The 27,140-nt window shown below is 39.8% G+C and overlaps 3 protein-coding genes across 4 annotated transcripts in view; 2 read left to right on the top strand and 1 right to left on the bottom strand.

The window, feature by feature from the left end:
- Nucleotides 1–4,369, top strand: part of adgra2 (adhesion G protein-coupled receptor A2) — a 35,046-nt gene extending 30,677 nt beyond the window's left edge. The window contains exons 14-19 of the mRNA XM_042000375.1: nucleotides 607–815; nucleotides 901–1,028; nucleotides 1,120–1,243; nucleotides 1,332–1,480; nucleotides 2,133–2,222; nucleotides 2,371–4,369. Of these exons, the coding sequence (XP_041856309.1) occupies nucleotides 607–815; nucleotides 901–1,028; nucleotides 1,120–1,243; nucleotides 1,332–1,480; nucleotides 2,133–2,222; nucleotides 2,371–3,790 (2,120 nt within the window). The 3' untranslated portion in view covers nucleotides 3,791–4,369. The remainder of the gene's footprint in view (nucleotides 1–606; nucleotides 816–900; nucleotides 1,029–1,119; nucleotides 1,244–1,331; nucleotides 1,481–2,132; nucleotides 2,223–2,370) is intronic.
- A 1,030-nt stretch (nucleotides 4,370–5,399) lies between these two features.
- rab11fip1a (RAB11 family interacting protein 1 (class I) a) lies at nucleotides 5,400–20,764 on the top strand. 2 transcript variants are annotated; one of them, XM_041999408.1, is made up of 6 exons: nucleotides 5,400–6,128; nucleotides 13,874–14,310; nucleotides 14,446–15,385; nucleotides 16,599–18,347; nucleotides 19,016–19,121; nucleotides 19,365–20,764. In XM_041999408.1, exons 1-6 carry the CDS (start codon nucleotides 5,779–5,781, stop codon nucleotides 19,566–19,568), a joined length of 3,786 nt encoding a protein of 1,261 aa, XP_041855342.1. In that variant the 5' UTR covers nucleotides 5,400–5,778; the 3' UTR covers nucleotides 19,569–20,764. The 2 variants fall into 2 exon arrangements, with proteins under 2 accessions (XP_041855342.1, XP_041855343.1); XM_041999409.1 differs by lacking the exon at nucleotides 16,599–18,347.
- Nucleotides 20,765–21,793: 1,029 nt separating this feature from the next.
- prlhr2a (prolactin releasing hormone receptor 2a) lies at nucleotides 21,794–25,734 on the bottom strand. Its single transcript, XM_041999410.1, has 3 exons — nucleotides 25,592–25,734; nucleotides 23,888–24,368; nucleotides 21,794–23,112 (listed from the first exon to the last, which is right to left on the bottom strand). Exons 2-3 carry the CDS (start codon nucleotides 24,346–24,348, stop codon nucleotides 22,476–22,478), a joined length of 1,098 nt encoding a protein of 365 aa, XP_041855344.1. The 5' UTR covers nucleotides 24,349–24,368; nucleotides 25,592–25,734; the 3' UTR covers nucleotides 21,794–22,475.
- Nucleotides 25,735–27,140: the final 1,406 nt, after the last annotated feature.

Raw genomic sequence — 27,140 nt, 5'->3', positions numbered from 1 at the left:
AAGTTCTGGAAATTCTGGTATTAGGGACTATGCATTTCCGTGATGAAGGCAGAACAGTTAGCTAGTTGCTAGTCTAAGGCTAATGTATTGCGTTAGATCTGTTTATAACCATCAAGTGTTAGGGGTGGGCTTATCTTTTGCTTGCCTTATATACTCAATCCTACTCAGTTCCATGGGTCTGCCAATTTAAACCTCAAAATGCAGTAAAACACAGTTTTCCCTTAAGCAATGGCTAAAATCTAACACATATATAATACATTTCAATGCAAATCTCTGAATTTTCTTTACTTGGAATTTAAACAATAGAAATCAGACAATCATTTTCACTTCCAAGGTGAGACTTGCTGCAGTTTATGGATTAGCTAACGGTATAAAACATCCCATCATTTGATAAATCACTTTGTATAACTTGCTTTGCTTAAAACTAATTTTAAAAAGAAGAAAGAAAATATTAAAACAGTCATCAGGCCAAGAGAAAATACAGTGTGTAAAGTATCACTAACTGACTACAATAGACATACAAAAATGTTTGCATCCACATTGTTTCAGTGGAACTGCAACTTCAGTATAGTGATAGGTTGACAAATTCTTCTCTTTCTGTGACAGACGGTTGCAGCATGTATAACTACTCTGAGCCTATCTGGGTGTCTCTGCGCCACTTGTCACCTGGCACTGATGCTGTGGCGGCCCACTGGAGCCTTGAGGGACTGGAGAAGCAGGAAGGCTGGAATCAGGAGGGCTGTCAGCTTGTCCATAGTGATAGCAGTATCTCCACGATGCGCTGCTCTCTGCTTGGCAACTATGGCGTGCTGCAGGTTGGAAAGACTTGAATTTTCCATTATTCATTCAGTAGCACCATGGCTGAATGAGACTTTCATCTGTCTTATGTGATCTTTCAAGGAAGTGCCTGAGTTTCCCAACCCCAATACAAACTCTGTGAGGGTGCTCCATCCTGTGGTCTACGCCTGCACTGCACTGCTCCTCCTTTGCCTCTTTACCATCATTATTACACACATACTACATCACAGGTACTGTAGCATATGTGCAACATACTTCTAGCTGGTACTGGCTATTCGTTGCATCATCTCATAAGTTTTTTTTTTTTCTTTGCTCTTACAGCTCGATTCATATATCAAGAAAAAGTTGGCACACGTTGCTGAATACCTGTTTCCACATCGCTATGACAACAGCAATCTATGCAGGAGGCATTAGCTTGACCAGCTATCCTGTGGTTTGTCAGGCAGTAAGTTTTAAGTCAGTTTTAAGTCAGTTTTAAAATAACTATTAACTTCATGCAAGCTTGATGTCTGATTCTGCTGCAAACACGACAGGTGGGTATTTCTCTGCACTACTCCTCCCTGTCAACGCTGCTGTGGATTGGTGTCAGTGCCAGGGTAATTTACAAAGAAGCTGTGTGGAGAATGCCACGGCAGACGGAGGAAGATTCTCCTGTACCACCTACTCAGCGACCCATGCTGAGGTCAGTGAGCAAGCCACATAACACCTTCACTCACTTTCCTTACTGTTTGCTAGCAATATGGTTTATGTTTTAGACAAATGCAAGAATTCTTGTGCTGGACCACCCAAACTGTGCTGCATCAATGGCAGTCATTGTGCCCACTGACCAAAGTCACTCTGTTTTTCAGAACCTTGGTGGGGCAAATAAGCCATAAGGCCAAATGAAGTTAGAGCAGGGGAGAAGAAAAAGTGTGACACTAACAGAAAAGAAGTCATAGACGTTGTCATAAATCTGAGCATGGGGATTCAAAGGGGTGCTCTGACTTGTCCATTATTGCCTTCTATTTCTCAACCCACTTTCCTGCCCCAGTAATATTAAAACTGCAGTCATACACTATGCTGCTTTGTTGCCCACGCAGCCACAAGAGGTCAGGCTGTGATAAATCACTGACTATTGGAGTCCATACCGACTATTGAAACAGTCACTAATAGAGTGACAGATCATAAAGCCTGGTTCAGATAATAAACAGCGGGAAAACCACACAGAAAAGAAAATGACAGCTTAAAAACAAAAACAAATGGTGGAGCAGTACCCCATGGTGCAGACCAGAGCTTCACTCTATGTCAGAAACTCAAGAAATTATTTTTGATGCATTTTTCCTCTATTATTCAAGGTTCTATTTAATAGCTGATGGAGTTCCTCTTATCATTTGTGGGATCACTGCAGCTGTCAATGTTAACAACTATGGAGACAACAGCCCTTAGTGAGTTTTTTCCTTTTTTCCTTCAGCCATTTGGCCCTTGACTTTGTGTTGTTTTGTTTGGTGCTTAAGTGAATAATTCTAAGTTGAACACACAAAGACGTCTTTGTGTTTACATTGATTCTTCTTCCATCCATTCTGCCTCTTGCAGCTGCTGGTTGGTTTGGCGCTCCAGCCTGGGTTCTTTCTTTGTCCCTGCGGGCCTAGTGGTGTTGGTGACCTGGATTTATTTCCTGTGCACTGTGTTCCGCCTGAGGCATCGTGTGACCAAGGAATGCACAGGAACCACCCTGACCTCCCCTGGAACTGAGAGCCATCCTGGACTGGCAGGAAGCACCAGCCTGCTCTCCACTGACTCAGTGGTGGGACCTATAACCCCAGCTGCTCCTCCAGAGGACCAATACTCCCTGAAGACACAGTTCTCTGTGTTGGTAGCCACCCACTTCCTGTTTGTGGCTCTGTGGTGTTGTGGGGCCATGGCAGTGTGGCTGGCAGGCCACATTAGCTTGCTATTCAGCTGCCTCTACGGGGTAGTTGCTACAGCTTTGGGGGTGTTTCTAGTGGCACATCACTGCTTTCGACGTCTGGATGTGCAGGCATCATGGCTCTCTTGCTGCCCAGGCTATCACCGCTCACATCCTATGTCTACTTACACACACACCTGCACAACTGGGAGTGGAGTGCAGACCTCAGAGCAGGGATCCCAGCTTTTTATCAGCTGCCATCCACCAGCTGACTCTCATAATTCCTCATCAGCCAGGTCATCTTCCACGCCAAGTGGGATCAGCAGTGTTGGACCTGGGCCTTGCAAGCTCACCAACTTGTTGCAGGTGGCACAAGACAGTCCAATCAACACTTCACGTGCCCCTACAGGCAACAATACAAGCACGAGTACTGACAACATCACCAAGCCAACGAACAATGTTCTGCCTTCTATTAACTCTGCAGTTCATGTACATCCCCAGAGAAGAAAAATAAGTGGCAGAACTAAACAAGGGAGTAGTCAGTATTATCATCGGGGGGAGGGGAGAGGCCACTATCGTCTTAAAGCTCTAAGGACTGCTGGTGGTGGGGGCAGTCTTGGAGCTTTAGGACCCCCAGGTTTAGAGCACCTCAGTTCATCACATGGTGTCTATAAACAAGCCACAAGTGAGAATGGTAGCATCCACCACAGTCTCTCAGAGAACCAGGCCAATTTGCTCACAAATGGAAAGCGAGTAGGAGAGTCAGCGGCCACTAGCCCATCGGAGGGAAGTGATGGGGGAAGCAGTGGGAGCCGCAAACCCTTCCCTCTTCCACCCTCTGTGGCCAGCAGAGTGGCTATGCATGGTGCTCAGAGACGATGCTCCAGCAGAGACAATTTAAAGGTGGCAGCATCTGCAGAGAGAGAAACAAAGCGCTGCTCCTACCCTTTGAACAGTGTCACCAACACCGTGCCAGGGGCTGCTGCCCCAAATGGCACCCTGAAAACCTCAGTGCTAGAGCTCGAGCAGGACATGAGTGGCACAGACCAGTCCCAAAGTTCGGTTGGAATGAAGAGTGGTTTGTGGAAAAGTGAAACAACCGTTTAAACTTACACTTACAGGTGAACATCTATGCATGACCTTAGTAAAATGATTGGGTTATATTTTAATGGTCTCGTAATGATTTTATAATTTAAAATATAATATCATGCAGGCATCCAGGACCCACAACTGGTACTTTTGCCTCTGTAGCAATGTAAGTTTGCTGTGAAATATTAAGGCAGGTTTTTCTTTTTGTCATTTTCAAGCATAAGATAAACATTTATTTTATTCATTAGAAAATATGTAAAAGATTTTTCTGAAGTTGGCATATGATGTTAATTTTGGATGTCTAATGAAAGCTTTATTGTCTTAGTTGTAATTTTTCTATGCATATCAACTATAGCATGAAATGGAATTTGAGATGGTCCATTTCCAAATTACAGCTATATGCATTTAATCTAAGGGCAACCTTTCACCCTTATGTTTGCTTCAAATGATTGTATGTGCTCATGTATGCACTTGTTTTTCGAGTGTGTGTGTGTATGTGTTTGCGTGTGTGAGTGTTTGTGTATATGGACACACACAATGAAGGATGACTTGTATGACTGTGGCTGTACAGAATTAAAAATGTTATGTGAGACCTTTTGAATTTAGAAGATGTTGCCTTTTTTTCTGTTCTCTCATCAGTACTGATAGAGCAAACCTTATATAATGAATTCAGAAAGTATAAAAATCAGTCTCAGATTAGTGAAAGTAAATGGATGAGTAGATCAAAACCAGAGGATAAAATGTGGGTTTTTCACATCCGTTGATGGTATTCATGTCCAAAAGAAACCCTCTCTAATCTGAGTAACTGCCCCCTCATTGAAAGCAGAGAAACTTTTCAGCCATTGTCAGGAATTAAAATGCTTTAAGCATGCAAACTAAACAGACTTAACTCTAAATAATAATAATAATAATAATAATAATAATAATATATTGCCCTTTCCAACCCCCAGGTGACCAATGTGCTCTGTAATATCAGTTTAGCGGTGGTGTTCAAAAAATTTTCCAAAAGATTGTCCTCTAAATATTTGCTATGTATCAAGTGCTTGACCAAACTGTAAACAGTATGAGAAGAATTACAAAAGCCTGAGAAGTACTTCTGTTTTTTTATCTGTGTGATACAATTGCTATTGAGGAGATTGCATAAACAGGATATAGCATTTCTACCATGCAACACATTGTCATGGGTTTTGCTATTATACTTCAAAACAGATGGTGTACAGTCTGATGTGTTTTATTGTCCTACATCTGTAGTTGTTGTATATTCTGTAGGTAGCATGATTTTTTTTTATTTCATGTTTCATGTTATATATATATATATATATATATGTATATATATATATATATATATATATATATATATATATATAGTCAACCAAGTATTCAACCTTGAAAAAACTTGTAAATTAATTAATTAATTGTTGTCCTAATTCATTTTCTTACGAAAAACGGTACACTAATTATTGATCAGTCCTCGATAACAAAAAATTAACGGTACGAGTTTTCAACGCCCTCTTCTTTCCTTGTCCAATCACTGGTGGCATTGAAGAAACTGACGTAATTTTCAGCCAATCAGTAAGCTATATGTAGAATATGGGTGGGAAATCATACCATCAGGGAAGTCAACTGTGAAACTTGGTATCAGAGGCGTAGGCTAAGAGTTGTTATTATGAAAGCCTCTTAAAAGAAATAGCCATAGTGATGTCCTGGTTGGGTCACGTAGGCTAGTATTAGCATTGACTTGATTAACCAAATGTTAAGTCAATTCAATGTTATTAGAGTCTTACGAATAGCTTCCGAATAAGAGGGTGAAGCATTACGACATCAAACTCAGCTTCCTGAACTGAAGTCAAGCGCAAGGTAACCGAAAGCGACGACCGCAGAGGACGCCGAAGGTGAAAAAGGGTTCAGGAAAAGGTTGGGCAAAACTCGGGCAAAACTCGGACGCCTAGGTTATCTTAACCGGGTAGTTAAGACGAACTTTTAGTTAAAGTTTAAGGCCTTTCGCAATGTCACTACTTGATCAGAGCCAGCAGTGGTTTCCTACGAGTGTTCAGGTAACGGTTCATCAAGCTCGTAACCTGCGTGTGAAGGGCAAGAATGGCACCAACGACGCCTATGCCATCATCCAGGTGGCCAAAGACAAGTTTTCTACATCTGTGGCAGAGAAATGTGTCGCTCCAGTTTGGAAGGAAGAGGCTTCGTTTGACCTGCCACTCTTCCACCCTGGAAACGCTGAACGCTGTACACTCCACATCATAGTCATGCACCGAGCTCAGGTGGGGCTCGACAAGTTCTTGGGCCAAGCAGTGATAAACCTGCTGGATCTTCATGACAACAAGTCTCGCAAAAAGACAGAGTAAGTGACTGTTTCAAAGATAGTTCTAACACATGGGGCGTGTTTGTTACTTTTTTTTAAATTTATTTTACTTGTTCACGATTGTTAACAATGGTCAAATGTAACATAAATCCATTTATGAAAGAATTATGAGCCTTTCTTCGGTAGGTTTAATTCAACATTACCCTTGAAAAACACTGCACACATGCAGAAATAACATAATACACTGTAGACTTCACTAAAGAAATGGCAAAGCTTACTTTAATTATAATAACCCAAAACATAGGTAATAAAATAAAAATGAAAAAAAAAAAAAAAAAAAAGACATGACATGACATAAGTCCCACTTTCTTTCCTCATTTGCATTTATTTTCCTACACTAGTAAGGCGAGACTTCTTTCTCTAAAAAAACAAAACATTCCCATTTCCCACTGAGTGGTTAAGCTTTAATCAGCCTTAAAGAAACAAGTCTCTCAAAAAGAAGCTTCAGCTAAACTGGATCCTGATGTAGTTTTACTATAACAGATTTCTTACTTATATCATGGTACAGTGCCACAAATGTTAGTGAAACCCCTTAATTTTTACTAGTTAATTTACTTTGATCTTACCAGCAAGCTCCACTGAAATCAATAGTCTCTTTTGAAGAGGAAGCTGATCAAGGCATCATCATTTCATGTCTATATTCTACAGCCTATCAGAGGAAAGGGGATTATTTAGTGAGTTTCTATTGTTAAGCCACAGAAGAGTTCTTACCTTGTAAAGCTAATCAAGATTTGTTTGGGAGAAATGATGCCCAAATAATTCAACCCTACTCTTACACATTTTGATTGTAGCATTAAGATGTGTGTAGGTTAGATGTTCAGTGTGCAGGATGTAGGGGCATCTAGTGGCTCAAATTGAGAACTACAACCAACCAAATACTCCCCTGTAAAAACGGCTGTAATGCAGCATGGCATTTAGTGCGACCCACAGGGGTTTGGGGATATAACACATGAGTCTATGCTAATGAAAACATGTCATATTCTGTAATTTTAATAGAATCTCTCTTCCCTGCTGCGTGTTGGTTTCAGACAGGAAAAATAAAAAAATATTATCTGCCTTGTCCCTATTTGTTGGACCAACCATAAACATTTGCCGGAGAATTTCACTTTATAAATTGGCGTGAACACTGCCACTAGCAACTTGATGATGGAGGCCTACCTGGAAATCATCTTATCTTTGTGCTGCTCATAATCCGACACATTCCTCAGGGCTATTCAGTTGCATAATGCATCTGCTCACACCCAGATATGCATTGACATGAACCAGGATAACATGTGGTTTGACGCAGCAAGGGGTGGAATATGGGTGCAACAGGATTCAAAATAAAATCAAAATAGTTTTGAGTTGAGTGACACACACCCTCCAGAAATAGAGACGGGTTGATGTAGACAATGTGTTCACACCAGCCTGGTCACAGCTTCCTTAATTTTAAAGCGACCTTTGGAAAAAGTGTGTGAGCTCTCTGTTATCACTCATCCAAGGACTGCCTTGATATCAGGCTGGAATGACCTCACTTAGTTGTTATTGTACCATCATATCTTGTGTTTTCACAGTTTGTTTTCACAATTTCATAGCAAAGTTAATTTCTTGCTTTTTCCTTATGATGGCTGAGTTCTTTCATTCTCCAACTTCGCCGTGCTCCCTCTGTCTCCTTATAGATCTAGCATTCACTCTAGGTATTGGATGTTTTTGCCTCGAAGTTTTTGGTGCTGGATTACTATACTGCTTCCCTGTTGTGCTGACACAGGGTGTGACATTCAAGACTTTGCAGTCCTACTGAAACAGATATCTACAGTTCTCTAATAAAAAAAAAAAAACTGTTTATAAGATGAATGTCTATCTTTAAGCTTTAAGATATGCTTTAAGAAGTCATTCCTTACCACTAGTATACAAACATTAAAGTTAATGATAAAGTAATAATCTGTATTATCTGCATCATAACATAATGGTAAATAGTGGGATTGGTGTAGTGTTTTAAAGTTGTAATGCGAGTAGGGATGGGCCTTCGATTAAATTGTCTAAATTGATCATCAGGAGAATTAACGATCGATTTTTGACTAATCATTAATATTTTTATATTAAAATAGGCTATATTAAAATGTAGTGAAAATAGAAAAAACACAGCATGTTTCGTCACTGATGTCTTTATTACAAGATGAACAGCTCTAGTGGCAGTTAAATGGGATTCATTTAATGGTTTCGCTTGAAAATATGCGCTCTTAAGCAGTGGAGCCTACAGCTAGCAGCTGGTGCTCATAAACACAACTGACCTTATTGTTTTCTTCAAAGTAATAATAATTTGTATAAAAAAAAAACATGTTAAACAATAACGTAACCAAAACCATAATAGTCGGATCTGACAGATTTTGCCAAATGCAACACAAACTATTAAAAAAAAAAAAAAAAAAAAAAGGCACAGAGTTGAGGAAGAGGGTGAGAGAGAGATCAGCGTACCTAACAATGAATTGGGCTCATTAACAAAATTTCATTTAAAAAAAAAAGCAGTAACTCACACACAACTTCAGCGCCAGTCTACAGGTTTTTGTTGAGAAAGATGAGCATATTAACATCTTCTGGGGTCAGACGTGAGCGCAGCCTGGTGACCGTCAGTCCAGCCACTGAAAACACCCGCTCTGAGGGGACTGACGTTGCTTGATACGAACTCTGTGCTAACACCGAGCTGATGCTAGGTTGAGACCGAGAGCAGGATGCACCACCACTAACCAGGGTCGGATGTGTGTTGTTCAAATGGTGGTTCATTTGGGTGGTGGACAAGTTGTGTGTATACACAGCTTTGCAGCGTTGGCAGTGAACCGAGTCATTTTTTAAATCAAAGTGGTCCCATGCCACACTTCGCCGTGACCTCTTCATGATTAGGCTACTTTTAAAATATACAAAAACTCTTAGGTACCTGAGTAGGCTTGTGGTGTTTTTTTCAAACATTGCACTCCTGTGGTAAAGTGTTTAATTACTGCACATAGCAAAATTCATTGTATTCCTTCAAGACTCACAATACGCAACAGAACATGCATTAGTTTTGTTGATTTAAGAAAAATGTAATTGATGAAATTCTTAATGAACAATTAATCAATCGTTGATTAATTACGCCAATCCCTAAAGATGAGGTATTTATATTGTAAACAGGATCATTACGAATAATAACTTATTTAATACTCTGTGCTTTCTATTAATCATTGTCATGAATCAAGGGAAAATGTATAGATAAGGGGTAAATAATTTTTTAAAAAAAGAGCATGGTGTTGTGATGGGTTTGATGTACCACTAGCGATGTTTCTGTCTTCATTCTACTTGAGGATAGGACACCATTTTCCCAAAAGAAACTTTGCCATTTGTTATATTCACTGTAGTGAAGAGTTGAGATATGTGTGTCTGTGTGTGTGTGTGTGTGTGTGTGTGTGTGTGTGAGAGAGAGAGAGAGAGAGAGAGAGAATTTGCATCATTTTCACACCATCAAACCATTTTAGTGGCCTCCCATGCATTAGGGAAGGGGACCTTGATTTTATGGAGGGAATGACTTTTTGTCAGGATGGAGATGGTTTGCTGTGATCTAAAATTTATCAACAAAATTGCTCCCAAAGTGTAGCAGTACTGTTTTAGAGTTAGATGGATTCAAGAGTGTTAAAAAACTAGTTGATTCTGGTCACCAGTGGAGTGAATAGTGCATACGTCCCTAAGAGAACTGTTGTATCCCCTCGCCACAGGAATCAAGAGTTCATTTTTTTTCTCACTAGTGTCTCTATTTGAAAGGAAATAATAGATTGCAGATAAAAGCAGCTGCTGACAATTTTGATTCACATGGATTTTAACTTTTTGCTTGCTAGCTAGTTAAGTGGACAATTAGCACCTTTGAAGTTGTAATGTGCCTGTGAGTCAGTGTAGCAGAATTATCTTTGTGCCTTGCAGTGTAAGCTTTACAAATGATGCCATTTCTAAACTTAATGGCGGAGGGTGAAATGCTCCCACAGTTTGGATATGTTTGAGGTTGATGCTATTGTACTGCTGTTCATTTCCCACAAAGAACCTACAAGTCAGAGCTTTCTGACTTGACATGAAAAACACATGCAGCAGTGTCACCAACTAATGGACTGTGAAATTTTTTAGCAGCTATTTTTATCACTATTTATAGTCCACTGCATTTATTATTCTTTTCACTCTTAGCATTTAATGGCTACATTACAGGGGAGTTCATTTTTTTCTAGCTTAAGATATTTTGTGGTGATTGGACAGCTAGAACTGATCCAGTGTCACAGACATCTGAGACACCTCTGTTTGTTGTATGCACAAGGAGGACAGTGCTGGTTCTCAGATTCCTGACCTGACAAACGATATCCTGTGTATTAACCCAATGGAATTATCTTCAGTGAATTCAAATACAACCTTCTTGTTGACATAACTTTGAATTATGTTTTAATTAAAATAGAGAACCATGGATTCAATCTAATATTAATGCATTACATGAGTTAGTGTGTAATACAAACTACAAGATAAGTTTAATTGAGACCTATTTTTATGGTTTTGTAATGCACCTAATTATTTTATTGGCTGAATGCTTTAGGGTGTTGCCCACAGTCTAACAGTCTCTTGTTAATCATTACATGTGAATGAGAAGTGCAAGTGACATTTAACAGAGGAAACCTGTCCAGCAGGAATAGCGAGCTTGTCCATCAGGGGCAAGGCTCTGTATTTTTTGCATACAATACAGTACTTGGAACACCCAGTCAACCTATTAATAAATGCATCAATGCATTGTGTTTTTACAGTCATTTAAGTGCAAACCCTGGTAGAATGGTGCTAACCAAGAACACTGAACACTTTCTTTACTGGCTTGAGAAAGTTTTACCTACCTGTGCCTGTGGTTTGACTGGGTTAGTGATTGTTTGACTTGGCGTTCTTGGTTTAGGAGGGGAAATACAGAATGTTTGAGTTGCACTCTTTGTCATTCTGACTTGTTACATTATGTTACCTCCCTGCATGTTTAAAAGTGTTTGAGGAATGTTGGTTCACTCCCAAGCTTGTTTCCTGACTGTTATCCCTGTGTGGATGTCTGCTATCAGACAAGAAAAATGATCCTGCAAAAATAAATACATTATGAGCTGTCTGGTTGATATCTTACCTGTTTTGTACAGTAATTGATATGTTCAAGGTATCAGTTTAGCTGGTCCAGAGGTAGACTGAACATTGATATGGTCTATATATTACTGAGCTGCATAAAAAAACAAGAGAGATTCATCCAGATAACCTTTATTTAAAGCGTAACAGTTGTACGACTCTGCTGCAGAACACTAAAGTTAAAAAAAAAAGAAAAGGGGAAGGCTTGCCATTATCTGCATCTTTGTTACACTTTTAGTGCATATAATATTAGCAAGGCATAGATTATAAAAACAGAAAATACTTCTATGTTGTGGCATTAATTGCTTGTTTTGGTATGACTTAAAATAGGCCTCTCCAGAATACTCCAACCTTTCCCTTGCAGACAATTAGTGCTGATCCGGTACAACAGAAAGGACGTGGGGGTGGGGGGCCAAACAAAGCTGTAATTGTTAGGCTTTTATCAGCAGCTGTTGCAGTACACCCTACAGGAACTGGAACAAACTGTACACTAGTTAATGATATGTATCACAGTTAGTTATAACAAGACAGCACTTAAATAGCAGCAGATGGTAAATATTTGATTTCACAATTGCTTTAAATCAATCATCTTGTATATAACCTTTCTTTAACACTACCTGAGGATATCCTATACAGTGCCTGGCTTGTAGAGCATATTTGTCAAATCAAATCAAATATAATATAAATAAATATCATCAGTATTGAAGCATTTTCTGACCAACAAAGCTAACAAAAGTAATATTCTAATTATGATTATATACATATGTGTTATTACAGAAGCCAAAATTAAAATGATCTTTTTGTGTTTATTAATCCATTTGTTGTTTAAGTTCTCTTGCAGTGTTAGCAGACCATAAATGATAAATAGGAGCAGTGTGGTACTGCATAGTAAGAGGCTACATTGGGGTTGGGACCAAACTCAAATCTCATGGCAATTTAAAAATTTCAGTAAGTGGGAGTGGATACTCACTTAATAAACTGGATGTCCCGGCTTCTCTGTGTTGCTATCTTTAACCACAATGACAAGTGTCAACAAAAGAAGTTGGAAAAAATATTAAATCGGGCTTTGCAATACAAAAATGAAACCAGAGAGCTATATCTGGACAGATTTCTCTGTGCTGGGATTAAGAAAACCATCCCATTCAGGGGTCATTTTCATACCTTTACCTCTACTGAGACTTAAGAGTTGGATAGCTCTAAGCTGTGCCATGTCTCACCTCTAATGAACAAACAAATAACCATTCTGTTCCAAACACATGAAGTTATTGAGGTAAAATGTGAATGTGAAAATGTTTACATACTTTTGATGAATTAACTTAATAATTAAATATTAACACTATTTTATAGTTGTGAGTAATTATTGTGCTGCACCAAAAATTAATAAGTTACTGTAGTCTGAAATATTTTTAGTATGACTGTCAAGTGATTAAAATTTTAGTCTATTCTCGACTATGCCTGTACTTTGCTCGTTTTTACTGCAAGCTAATGCATACAAATATTAAGTGTTAATCGACCTTCCCTTGGGTAAACATACGATGTCCAAAGGTCAGTAAATGCAGCATGTTATGTACCTCTATATGTTGTTCTGTAACATCTGTACCATGTTCTAAATCATTATGCAGAATTTGTTCAGCATCATCTTACCAACCATATACACATTATCACATGGTGATAAAATCTGCCATAAAACCACCATATGTTGACAAATGGTACTTATTTAGAGCTTTTCTAGTCATCTTGACAACTCAAAGCGCTTTACACTGCATGTCACATTCACCCGTTTGCGTACACACTCATACATCAATTAAACAGCTGAAATTGATGAAAAAACTCTGATAAAACTGATGATCTGGCTAAAAACACAAAGGTCTCATTTGTACCCCCCTTTTCCTGGCCAGTTTTTCTGCCTGGCCCCCCCTTCAAAACTGCAAAGCTGAAGAATAAATTCTTTCTACCACCTGTCAGCTGCTGTGTTTGAGAAGGGTCTTGCCAAAAAACAATACTTTGGGGTAGATATGTGTTGATATGAACCATAAACTGCTAGATTCCTCCTCCTCACCTGATTGATAAACAAGAGAGACGATACTTGCGACAGAAAAGCCGATCAGCTGATCACCGTAGGCCATCATGATTCATGGAACAGGAGACGGAAAAAAGGAACGGAGAGAAGAGACCAGAGAGTGTGCCGGTGATGTGAAAAGTGTAGGTGTTATAACACCATCATCCTCCAGGGGGGCGACATCCATGTGTTGTTCCGTCATTGTTCTTTTCATTTTCTTAAATCCATCCATAGAGTCAGCAGGCTCATCTTTTGCATCTTGCCTCTTGCCTCTCTCTCTGTCCCGCCGTCATAACGGTGAAATGACGGATGTATTGGGCTTGTTATGCAGTGCATGCATTAAAAATATTAACACGATTAATTACAATACTTAGTTACGACTATTAACGCATTATTTTTTATGCCCCTAACTTTTACATAGTTATTTCATATACCCTTTTCTCAGGATTTGCAGCTGTAATTATTTCAACTAAAGTAATTTGTGATCTTCCAGCAATTCATTTTTTAATGGGACTTATTCTTTCTGTCATTTCAGTTGGTTCAAGCTGGTGGACAAGACTGGAAAGGAGGACAAGGTGCGGGGGGAGGTGCTCCTAGATATCCAGTTTATGAGAAACAACATGTCAGCTAGCATGTTTGACCTTTCAATGCAGGACAAACCACGCTCTCGTATCTCCAAACTGAAAGACAAAGTCCGTGGGAAGAAAAGGGATGGCTTCTCTGACTCTGCTTCAGCCATTGTTCCTTCAGTCAGCCAGGTCCTCACAGACAGTGAAGGAGAGGCTGATGCACAGTCACTAAATCATTCTCCGGAAACAAAAAAGAAATCCAAGCTCAAAACCCTCTTTGCCCCTAAATCAAATCTACAGCGCAACATCTCGCAGTCCATGTCTACACTTGGGACACTTCCTGAAAAGAATTCATCCCTCACTGGCAGCCGCTCATCTGGCCTCAATGTAGATTCTCCTGAAGGTAATTTAACCTTTGTGCTCTCTGTCTGACCTGTATGTTGACAGCTCCGGCTTTCATCTGTTGCACAGCTTCAGCTGAATTATGTGTTTTGCATGTCAGCAATGACATCAAGCTTCTCTGTCTCTTTTCCCACAGTCAAAAAGAAATTCAAATTCCTGGGACACAAGCGAACAGGCAGCTCTGACAGTAAAGTGTCTCTGGGTGCGTTCTCCTTATTGGGCCGGTCCAAGCAGAGCAACAGTGATCTGAACAACCTGTGTATCAATGGCAGCCATGTGTACACTGAGGAGGCAGAGGCCAAGAGTGGGTCTACTCTCAGTCTGAACAGCTCAGGCCAAGGCTCTGCGGAGGATGTCCGCAAACACACTTCTGATGCCTCTGCAGATTCCTCTATAAGTGTACCTGTGCCTTTCTACAGGCGTGAAGCCACAGATAAATCTTTAATGGAACAACAGCGCCATCAAGAGGAAGAGAAAAGAAGGCAGGCAGAAGAGAGCCGTATTGCAGAAGCAAGGAGGTTGGAGGAAGAGGAGAAGTACAGGGCAGAGGCCAAGAGACTGCAGGTTGAAGAGCAGCGTAGACAGAAAGAAGAACAAGAAAGGAGAAGACGCATCCTTGAGGATGAAGCGAGGAGGAAGAAACAGGAGGAGGAAGAGGAGGAGGAGAGGAGAAAGAAAAAAGAAGAACTCAGCATGCTAGAAGCAGCTGAAAATCAGAAGCTTGAGGTGGAACGTCGAAGAGCAGAGGAGCAGAAACGTCAGGAGGAGGCCTCCATGGCGGACAGGCTGTCGTCTCTGTTTGGAATGATTAGAAAGAAGGAGGAGAAAAAGGACGAGGTGCAGCAGCAAACCAAAGAGGAGCAGTTACCCACCCCAGCCCCTCAAAGCTACACAAGAGGTTCAGATCCACCTGCCCCCCAACATTCCACTAACCCATTTGAAGACATTCCCTTCAGCTCAGATCCTCCAACTGGCACTAATAAAGCTCCAAGTGATGACCAGAAACAGAGTCGCAACCCTCAAACCCCATCTGTCTTCCTCAACCGCACTGCTAAAGTGTCTGCTGTCAAACCCAGGTACGCCTTCTTCTCACTCTGCATGTACACTAAAGTTAGCTACATCAGTGTTATGTAATAAATAATCCTTTATTTCTGCTCTGTGACACAAGAGTTGCCATGAACCTTTTATGGTTTTGCTTGGCTGAATTTTGAATTTCTGCTCACACAATTGCTATTTAAATAATTGCAGCATTTTATTTTAACTTAAGGAAGGCTTATCAGTAACTGCAAAGCAAAAAAAAGGTATTTGGTGCATTGCTGTAATTGCAAACAGTCATCGATATTATTTTAGAAAACTAAAACCTTTTCTTTTGAAAGTTTTTTGTATTTCTTTTTTAAACTGTCTGTCAACATGAAAATTTGGGGCTTCTGCAACTTCTTTGTCAAGTTTACAGTCACAATGACTCGACCCCGTCACTCTCTTGAGTGACAAAACTTTTGCATTCCTTCCACTGGTTGTCAGACCAGCTGGACCAGTTTGGTCTGGGAACAGGTGACAATCAAGGTGCGGCTGGTGTTTGTGAAGATGTTGTGGAACAAGTTGAGGACTGAACAGAGTTGTTAAGGAGTCATAAGGAGTGACTGAGCCACAGTCTTTCTACGTGTCTATGTCCAGGATGACTAGAGATAATTTTTAGTTCTTGTTATTTTTGAGGGTTTTTTTGTAAATATGTTTTTGTTTTGTTTTTTTACTGGATTGGAGATTCTTATAATGGTAAGACTGTTACATTTCTGTTAGTTGTCCTTGTTTGAGTGCTTGGTAGATAGCAAATAACACCCAAGGTAGTCAAGGTTGTTTATCATTGACTTCTCGTGTATTTTTTTGTACATGTTAGTGTGTTGTTGGTCTAAATATTATGACCTCATTGAGATGTTTGAACATAGTCATAGTGAGTCACAGCTAAAAATAGAAACAGTAATCTGCAAGATAATGAATATCAGAAGTTTTGTCTATTAGTTGTTTTAAACAGTGGACCATTTTATTGTGACTATTTTTTTATTTTCTGATTATTTTTTCACTAAATACATATGTATTTTTTTAATAAATCTTTTTTTATTAAAGAATATTGATGTAAGACTATCATAGATAGATCATCACAGACCATAAATCATAGCTGTTTCCAGCTTTTTAACATGTGACATCCTGGTCCATTTGGTGATGGGTTGTACGTTGCTGACAGTGACTTTGGTCACACTGACCTGTAGGTCTTTGTTTTACACTCCTTGGCAGATTGACTCAAACTTTGGAGTGTGAACCTGCTGACTGCCAAACCCCCAGTCAGCTAAGTCCATCCTCAGCCACCTCTGACTCCACCGTCTCTTCTGTTTCACCTGAATCCCTCAATATCTTCTCCAACCTGCATTTGTCTTTGGCTCCACCTAACAAAAGCCCAAGCATATCCAGTTCTCCTCCTGGCAGCACAGAAAATTTATCTTCTGTGGCATCCGTAGAGTCTTTACCCACCATGGCAGATCAGAAAAGAAGAGCCCTCTTACCACCCTCATATCCTGTAGATGGGAACCAGAGTAGAGGAAATCAGGTTCCTGTCAGAGAGATAAAAAATCCTGCATATGTGGAGGCAGATGGATCACAAGAAAAACAAATGTCTCTACCACTTCCTGATTACGAAACGCTCTTTCCTCAGAAGAGGCATGGAGTGAAAGGGCAGAGCCGATGGGATCACATAATTGCTGAGGTCAATCAGAGAAATAGAGACTTTCCACCTGAACTTCTGGGCCCAGAAATTAGCGTAGATGACCCACAGGAATGCCAACCAAGTCCGAGATCTTCCATATCGCTGGAGAGTCCTGCTCTAGGAAATGGTCAACAGACCAAGCCTGTTTCAACAAAGAAAGTTGCAGCCCCAGCCCCTCCTAAACCGGTGGCCACTCCACTCCTTCCACCAGTTGTGGATTCCAGTCAGAGACAGAGCCAGAACATCACTCCCCAATCTGTAATGAGGCCAAATCCATCTGCAGTCTCAGCACCGGGAAGAACTGACACCTCAGGTGGCAGGATGTCCGTAGGAGACAGAAACGAACTGCAACCCTCACCTGTACCAATATCTGTACCCAGACCATCAAGCCAAATGGGTTCTGAAACAGCTCCATTAGATGATGAAAGGAACGTGCAAGGTGTTTTGAATAAAGAGGCACCAACTGCTAAACCCAGGCAGAGGGTTCTTGGCAAGGAGTCAAAACAACAAAAGGAAGCTGCTGTGAATGTTGACAACCAGACCAATCTAAATGTGAGCAGTGGGGACAGAAAGACAAAGGAGAGCTTTGCAGACTTTGATTCAACTCCCAATACAGACAGTCTTACCAAAGATCCATCGGTACAGCAGAACCAAAACCAAAAGGTAGATGACATTTTCACTGGCATTGTGCAGAAAGAGCTGAAACCTGAAGATCTGGGGAAGACAGCTGATAATTTTGATAACATTTTTAATGAAGAAAAAACAACTGATCCCTTTGCAAATTTTTTTAATGACTTTGATTCATACCAACAGAGTGACCCCATGAAAGAGGATAAGAATTCAAAACAAGTTAGTCTTGCTTTTCAAAGAAAAAATTCCCAAAGAGGAAAGAAGATTCCTTCATCCACAAGTCATTCAGATAATAAGACTTTCATGTCTCAACAAGAAACATCATGTAAAGAGGAGGGAACAACTTTACCCACAGCAAATCAAGGTTTTTCTGCAAGACATATCACCGGCTCGTTTGTCGCTCTGCAGCCTCAAGCTGATGTGAAAACACAAAAGAGCTTTTATGCAGGAGAGGATCCATTCGGAGCTGAACCTTTTCATGTTCCTTCAGCTTTACCTTCATCTCTCCCAGTAGTCATGGAGGAACCAGCATCACAAACAGGAAATTTGTCAGGTGGAAAGACACTACTGAGAGCATGGGTCTCGCCCTCTGAAGTTCAGTCCGCCAGTACTCAGAATAGCAATGGAAGTGGGCTAGCCTTTACTCCACGCAGGTGAGCTTCACCATGCTCCTTACACAGTTCACCTTTGTGGGCTTTTTGTCCCATTGTGTTTGGAGGCCAAAAAAAACAAACAGTGGTATTTTTTCTTGGGTATTACTGTAATTGTGGGCTCTTGGCAACTCTCCTTATTCTGAGTTAAATTTGTAGAATGGAGGATTAACAAACGTTAAACTAGATTGTTTGAAGGGTCCAATTTGTGGTCATTTAAAAGTTCTTCATTCTGTTTGGGCTATCTGAGTTTAAATGTTTTTATTTAAAAAAAATAACACATGGTTTCACTCACACTTTGCATTGGGGTAGCACAACTTATCAACGTCTGTCTGATATGCTTTGTTTCTCTTTAACTGTTTCTGTCTGTAGAGCCCTGCCTCCAGTCAGGGATTATCTGATGTTAAATATTGAAAAGAAAAACCTTGACTAAGAACAAAGCATTTCAGGCAGTTCAGGAGTCCTCTGTGGGAGATGATAATAATCTTTGGTGTGCAGTTTGGACTTTTTAACTTTCAGGCAAAAAAAAAACAACAACCTTTTTAATCTTTATTTCCCACTGTGAATACTTATCTTTTCTTCCATGTTCCTGTACCTCTTCTACTTATCTGCATAAAATTGTTGTCTTTTTGGACTTTATAGTAAGGTGTAGTTTTTTTTTTTTTTTTAAGGCCTCATCCCGTGAAGCCCATGAGCTCAACTGAGAGCCAGCAACATGTCAGCACTCCTGCTATGAAAGAGATAAAGGTGCGAGACAACACGCCAGGGAATTTCAAGGTCAGTCATGCTGGCATAAACGACATACTGAAATGAAAACTACAGCAGATTTTAACTATTCTCTCACGACCATATGACTAGTATTTACCGTAGGGGCAATGGTGGGATGAATAAACTTTTTTTTCTTTCAATCTTCAGAAATTTTTTTATTTATTTATTTAAAAGCCTACTAGCAGTTCCAAAGTGACCCCCCCCCCAAAAAAAAAGTAATCTAATCTATTTCCATCTCTTCGTGCTTCTCAGGTGGCAGACTCAGCGGCAAGCGGGCCTTACAGTCAGCTGACGCAGGAAGAGCTGATCACTCTGGTGGTGAAGCAGCAGGCTGACCTGTCCAGGAAGGATGCAAAGATCGTTGAGCTCGAAGAGTACATTGACAATCTGCTTGTTCGCGTCATAGAAGAGAAACCTGCTATCCTGCATGCCCTCAACTCCGCCAAGCAAGTCTAGGTGAATGTTTTATGGAAGGAGAAAGCCTCTCCTGATGATTCTCGTTTCACGCGTGTAGTGTTTTTGCTGTTGTCACTGTGTACCAGACAGTACCACTATTTAAGGTCTTTGAGCATATGCACTTTTTAGTTACAGAGTAAGAGAGATTTTACAGAGATGGAAATTGTATTTTAAGTTATCAATAACAAGTGAGAAATCTTTATAAGCAATTATATGCATTTGTTTTGACACTAAGGTACTACAAATTGCTTGAAAAATTTTAAAAAAATCATAATTTTATATATATATATATATATAGTAGCTGATGAAATCTGGGTTGAAATTTATTTAATATACATTTTTTCTGTTTGTTTACCTGTTTTCTGGCCTTTTTTAAATTCTATTATGGACTTTATGCAACTTATAGATTCCTAATGAATCCTCTATTACATAACCTTATACATTTGTTTCCTATCTGAGCATCATGAAGACCACTAAAGTCTTAAGTTGTTTTTTGTTGATCTTTTAGAAAATCTTTTTAAAGAGAAAGAAAATCCTTTAGAACATCTTTTAAGCAGATAATTACCAATATTCAAACCTCTGTGCTGACAGAGTGGAGTGTTAATTGGTCATTTAGCCTTTGAAACGATGTGTCTACTGAAGCTGCGAGGGGGTGTTATTTAGGAAATGAGCGACTACAAGCAATAAGCGTTTCTATGGTTGAGTTTGAATTACACAGCAGCTGCTGCAGCGTTTTCCTTGTGGTTGTATAGCCTGTTCACACAGTTTAAGTTTTATGAAGCAATAGCATGAAAACTGATCACTGTGATATTTGTTGTGGTTACGAAATAAAAAGCAATAAGCAAAGTAATCAGCAGCTATATGTCAAATAAAAATGGTAATGAGCATTTTGACTTTTGCTTTTGAGCTACACTAATGGATGCCTTTATAATCAAGCTATTTGATATGTCAACTGAAATTAAAGTAATATTTAACTTCAGAATGTACAGAAATGTGCCTTCAAGCCTTTTTTTCTGAATTTTATATAAGAATTGAAAGTTGGAGAACTGTTGGTGACTCCTCCTTTTGAATGTATGTAGTTTCATTTTTCAAGTGTTTGACATGAAAATAGAACTACAGCTGATGCAATCACCTGAAAGATGTAATACCAAGCAGTTCGGTTTTTATTTGAAATAAAGACACTAATTATAACACCAGGTTGTCTGGAACTGACGTTATTTACAGTTATTCATCACTTGGAAAAAAAGGTATTTCACACACGGATAAAGTACTAATCTGGATAAATGTCAACATGTAATATTCAAATAAGTACCACACTGCATTCACAATTTGACTTTTCTTAATAAAAATGTTTTATGTTTTCTATGTATTAATGAATTAAAACAATATTCTAACAAGAAAAAACAAATGTGACCATGGAAAGATACTGCACATGCCCGGCTTAGCACAACTAATTGACACATTCATGTTTGATATCAGTAATTGGCCCCACCCCCCAGTTTGGTAACCAAACCAAGTAACAATACGGATGAACAATGATAGTTCCTTCATTATGTCAGGAAATCCCTCTCTCCTAATTCAATTACACAGCATGCTTATTAAAACAGGATGCTATCAAATACAATTGTCAATAAAGTTTGATCAAGAAAAATAATTATTTTCCAATATTAATCAGCAATGATTTACAACAAATTAGTCTCCTCAAACTGTAACTACAAAGCTGTAAATTTGTCACTTGGATTTTGTAAAGATTCTATATTTCTTCTTACTTTTTCTATTAAAAGACAAAACCCAGAATTAATACAAACATCAAAATATACAGTTTAATATACAAGACTTTTCAACTAAAATGCGCTCATCTAAGAGACATGTCACACATTTAGGAATTAAATCTAACACTATACAAAGTCACAGGCTACTCTGTGGGATTTCATTGGTACAGACACACATGGCAGATGATCCGTCTACAAGCTGCTTTGTGGTTCTAGAAAAATGATCCGTAGATGTGGAATAAAAATAATAATGAGGATACCTGACTGCTCCCACTGAGCCATTATCTGATGATTTTCATTCCTGCTGAAGGCTTTTCCAGCTGTGGTCACCATGTTCAAAAGTGAAAGTTCTTTCTTCAATCTTTTATACACATTAATTAAGCATCAAACATTGGCCTGTATTTCATATGGACCGGCTAAAAGGAAAAGGTGTTTGCAACTCAGGACCTTTCATTTATCTTCATTTCTCTTGTGTAATCAGCAAGCTTCACTGTTATAAATGACCCCCACAGCAATACAATCCTGTGGTAAACAGATAGCTTGCCTTGCTTTTGTTCTTGTACATTATTATTATAGCAGGAAGCTTGTTTTCTTATTATTAATGCATGAAATTGTATTTTAACATACTGAGGTTGTACTGATTTTTTAACCTACCAGAGCAAAATGACTGGGAAGAAATACATCAACACCTAACATGAATGCCTCATTTCCAAACAACACTTGAGCAAATTGTAAATCATTCTTTATTTGGTGCAAACTTCCTATTTCGTGACTTAAAACAACAGCAGACAGCTATCAGCCAAGTTTGAACTAAAAATCAACACTGAAATAAAGTGCTCACTGGTTGCTCCTCATCTCCAACCAAACTGTAAGATGGTGAGCAGTGTTTTATTTTATGTAGACACCAGGGATTGACAGGGGAAACTTGGCAAAGCATGGAAAACATATCTCGTTTATAGAGGAGATTTTTTTTTGTGTGTATGTGGGAAAAAAGTTAGAGATGTCTGACAGTAGGCCTCTTGAAGCTGGATCACCACAGAGATTGAAGTCACAAATTTACATCTATCATTCAACATGAATGTCATCAGAATGGAATTAATGCACCATTTTTATAGCAAAAAAAAAAAAAAAAGCTTCACAAAACCACGCTGGCAGTGGCGCAGTTGTTGGCAGAGATGCCGATACGACGGCGGCATGTGAACATCTTGCGGAGCTCAGCACGGAAGCGGTCATGCAGCCAGGCATAGAGGAAAGGGTTACAGCAAGATGAACTCATTGCGCACAGGTGACACAATAGCTGGATGAGCAGAAAGTAGCGCTTATCAATCAGATCAATGTCAATGTCCCGCAGAACGTTAAACACGCTGATGGGCATCCAACAGATGCCAAATGCTGCCACCACCAGGCTGACCAGCCGGAACGTCTTGCGCTTACGTGTGCGCTGAGCCTCAGCCTGGCTCTGGGTGTGATGGCCGGGTATGACACAGTTCCGCAGTTTGACTGAGATGCACAGGTAAGAGATGCAGAGCGCTGACAGAGGCAGGACGTAGGTGATCAGGAGAGTGCTGTAGGCGTAAGCCAATCGCTCCTTCTCCTGACCCATCCAGAACTCCTCGCAGATGGTGAAGCCTTCGTTTTTAAACTCCACGTGGTAGGTGTGAGCCACAGCTGGAGCCACAAGACCACAGGACAGCAGCCAGACCCCAGATAGCAGATAGGTGCATGCTAAGACTGAAATGCGCTTCTTCAGTGGGTGCACTGTGGCATAATATCTGAGAGGAAACAGAACGAAAGAGTTACAAAATATAGATGGAAAGTGTCGTTTATGGGTAATTCCAAGCGGAGACATCATTCTCTAAATAGTGCTTGCCAATAGGTATCAACACAAAAATTGCCAGATGCTGTCAAAGTACCACAGATTACACATGCTCATAAATGACAGTCAATGCCAAATTATCAGTTTCCTGGCCAGAAAAATACAATTTTATATTTGTGGCTTCACAAATATAAAATCCAGTTTAACTCAGTCTATGTATTCAAGGTCAGACAGAGCACAGTTTCTACTGCCAAGCAGTAGAGCAAACTGATATTGTCTGATAAATAATTTTCATCATCTCTGTCCTTCCTTTAGACAGATTTACATTTGAATAAACCAAAAAGGATGGCATTAGCCGTTAATGTCTCTTAAAAGCCACAGAGCATGACAAAAGAGCTGAAGTGCAGATAACACCCCAAGATTAGTTTTATTAAGGATTTTGGATATCACTTCTTAGAAGAAACACTCCAGTGTAGTTCAGGCCTTTTATGAGGACCGTTTGGAAAGAACTGAGGCTCAAATCATTTTAATATCTTTTATTATGCTCAGTGCTTCTGTGGAAACAAGAATCTGCACCCAGCTGTACTTACATTTGCCAGGGTAATATTGAGTAACTGTCCATAGTGCATGTTCTCTGCTGAGACTGTGCTGCACTTTGATGCAGGTAGCTTAAACAGAAATGCCACTAATGTCTATTTATAGTTAATTTCCACAGTCCGCTGGCCCCTTACCTGTCCACACCGATGGCAGTGAGAGTGAAGACTGAAACGTACACTGTCACTGGCTGGATGAGGTACACCAAGTAACACATGAAGCGGCCAAAGACCCAGCCGTGAGGGTTGAAGGCATAGGCCAACGTGAAGGGAACGCATGTGGCACACATCAGCATGTCAGAAAAAGCCAAGTTTCCAATGAAGAAGTTGGTGACATTGTGCATTTTGCGGGTGCGGCAAATGACATAAAGGAGAAGATAATTGCCAAAGATCCCCACCAGGGCAACAAGAGTGTAGCAGGGGATGATGAGCAGCTTGAAAGACTGCAGCAGCTCGACGCCCACAAACTGAGGGCTGCGCTTGGAGGAGTTGTTCTGCAGAGCCACCTCAAATACCGGACCTGTGTCATTCCCACTCACATCATGCATCACACATGAGGAGGTGAGCTCGGAAGCACAACCGCTGCCTGTTCCCTCCATCCAGAAAGGATGGTGTCAACCTGCAGGAGAGATATTGTGTTTACTATACATTCACAAATTGTTTGTTTGTGCATACTCTTGTCTTTGCAATTTATTACTATATATTTTAGTCTTGTGGAGCTCTAAAAAGAAAATCTGAACTCACATAAACCTTCTGTCATTAGAAACAGGGTTTTACTGGCTAATGTTTAGAAACTACAAGGGAGTAACTGCCGCATCAGGTAGCTGTTTGGTGCTGTTGAGTTATTTCAACAGACCTTCTGCACAAACAGTAAATACTGACGTGAACGCTGCTGCGTGACTCAGATGCTCAGGACAATCATACAGCAGTGTTTATGTTTACATCACAGGAGGCGTTTATTCCAGATTGATTATTTTTTGCTCAGCCGATTAACTTTGAAGGATAACAGTATTATCAGCACAATGATCGCACTGACAGGACTAATGAGCATTGTTAGTAAAGTGAATTCCTTGCTTCTTATATTTTAAATCTTTACACATAAAACTTGCTTTGACTTTATAGAGAATATCCAAATCAACTTAGAATATTGATCTCTGTGTCATCAAGCGTGGATAACATGCAACAGAAAAGGTCATATTTACAGAAAAAAATTGCAATTGTTTCCTGTGTTATTTTTAATCCATTGTTTCTCAGCATGTCATTTTAACAACATGCAGGCTGCAACAGGAGCCTGGTGCTGAGTCGAAAGCCCATCAGCCTTTGATTCGTGGTGTATTCAGCCCCATGACAGAGTTTGGAATAAATAAATCAAACTTGTAAGGAAAAATGGAGGAGAAAGTCCCCAAAACGCTCTACGATGTGATGAGGAGCAATTTATTTTATATCAACTCGTTCAAACAGAATAAAAAACATACATGGGTATATTTTAACATCTGAGCTGAGTAATAATCAGGAATGAAAAACATTATATGCTCTCTCAGTCTCTCTAAAAGCGACGCATCACGTCCAGTTTAGCCAACTCTGCGCTGAAAAGTGCATCTATCGGGGACACAGGCGCTAAACCATGAGCTATTTTAACACCTCTATAAAGTAAAAAATACATTTGAAATATATAGATTATTTCTCTTTTAGATCAAAAGCTGGTTCCGTGCGTTTACACCCACCCCTTTCCTTTTTCTTCCTGTCAGATATCCGATATTCTGACTTTTAACCATGCTTAATACATTTTAAATAAAGAAAAAAAAATTCTGTCTCGGCTGGGTGGCAAGGAATCACACCTACCTTACGTGGATTTCTCAGGATTTTTAGATGCAGAACATCACCTCAGAATGTATCCAGCTTAAGCTTCTTTGCGCTTCTGGAGAGATGCGCGCATTAAACGAAGACATGACTCTATGAGCAGCAGCTGAAGCCACGCAACCAAACCTCTCTGGTACAGATGTGTGGTAGTGGTTGATAAGCGGGAGATCAACAAGCTGACGGGGATGGCTCGCTGTTGTTGCTGCCTTGGGCTTGACTGACGGTTATCAAGACATGAATTCGTTTCTGACATGGGTCAGGTTGAACCCTAAAACCATGGCACGACTCCCACACTTCCAACAGAAGCCCCGCAGGCTGAAAATAATTTAGTTACATTTTTCTTCATTCCTCACCACAGGGAATGCAACCTGTCACAGAGCTGCATCTATAATAAGTCTCTGTGTAAGGAAAAAGAAAACATTAAATCATTTACTTGTTTCAATGTCCATGCCTTCAAGGTCATTCTGCAGTCTACCCAAGTCTCTGCCACTTTCCTCCAGTCCCTCAAACGTCATCCATTCATGGTCACAAATATTTACTAAGAGGACAGAGGGGCAGAGTGATATGGAGGTGAGGTAATGTGATTGCTGAGTGGCCTTTGTGAGAAGGACATTCAGGTCAAGTGCTAGGTATGGTGGTCTATTTGTGCTTACAGAGTTTCCAGGATGGAGGGAAAACTGCTTCACCCTGCATGGTGTCATTAGCGTATTGATTCTGAATCAGCAGCCCTATGTGAAGCCAGGCTTAGTGTATACCCTGATGTGCTGCTCACAGTGATTGCTGAATGTAACACTGAATTTGTTGAGTTTCAGCACGTTCACAAAGCAACAAGAGTTTAGCTGTTATTTATGGAGGTTAGGTGCACTGTTCTTTCCACATGCAGCCTATCGCAGTCCATTCCTATCAATCCCTTAACAGCAGGATTTAGCTGGTTAAGGAGAAATCAGAGCTTATATTTGAGGTTAGAGCAACTGAAAATATAAAATAACTGTACAAATATAGCTTTTGAGCAACAATAATAGCATATGTAGAGGAATGAGTCCGAAAACTTTAACTTAAAGAACATGGAGAACAAAATCAAATCAGCATATTGGCTGAGTCAGGGGACAAATTTCCGAGTTAACCTTTTATCACATATAATTCTGGGTCTGTCAGTGGGAAAACATGACTCTTTGACAAGTTTACATTGAAGCTTTTTCAGGGTTGTTGTGTTCTCACTCAGTATTCTGCTGATTTTTGTCCCTTTAACTGAAAAGATGAGGATTTAATCTGGGTTTTAACTACACTGTTAAAGTTAATTGCCTTATCTATCAGACAAAGGATTTATTTATGAAAACTTCACAAAAATGACATCCGTGCTAAAACAGAAATCAAGGAATAAAAAAACAACACAAGCTATAGGAAAGATTTACATCCACCGCCTACATCTGCTAATTAAACATCTGTTAAAGCCCTTCTTACTTGTTCTCATGGTTAGTCTCAATACAGCAGAACCTTTTTTGTTGAATAGTTGACTGGATTTACTTAAGCC

Source organism: Melanotaenia boesemani, chromosome 11, assembly GCF_017639745.1.
Source record: "Melanotaenia boesemani isolate fMelBoe1 chromosome 11, fMelBoe1.pri, whole genome shotgun sequence".
NCBI classification, from domain to species: Eukaryota; Metazoa; Chordata; class Actinopteri; order Atheriniformes; family Melanotaeniidae; genus Melanotaenia; species Melanotaenia boesemani.
The sequence above is the reverse complement of the archived record's forward strand: the minus strand, read 5'-3'. Positions and strand labels throughout refer to the sequence as shown.

Coding starts and splice junctions, on each gene's coding strand:
- rab11fip1a (XM_041999408.1), top strand. CDS start 5,779: ATGTCACTACTTGATCAGAGCCAGCAGTGGTTTCCTACGAGTGTTCAG. Junction 14,311..14,445: donor CAATGTAGATTCTCCTGAAG/GTAATTTAACCT, acceptor CTTTTCCCACAG/TCAAAAAGAAATTCAAATTC. Junction 15,386..16,598: donor GTGTCTGCTGTCAAACCCAG/GTACGCCTTCTT, acceptor ACTCCTTGGCAG/ATTGACTCAAACTTTGGAGT.
- prlhr2a (XM_041999410.1), bottom strand. CDS start 24,348: ATGGAGGGAACAGGCAGCGGTTGTGCTTCCGAGCTCACCTCCTCATGT. Junction 23,113..23,887: donor ACTGCCATCGGTGTGGACAG/GTAAGGGGCCAG, acceptor GTTTCCTCTCAG/ATATTATGCCACAGTGCACC.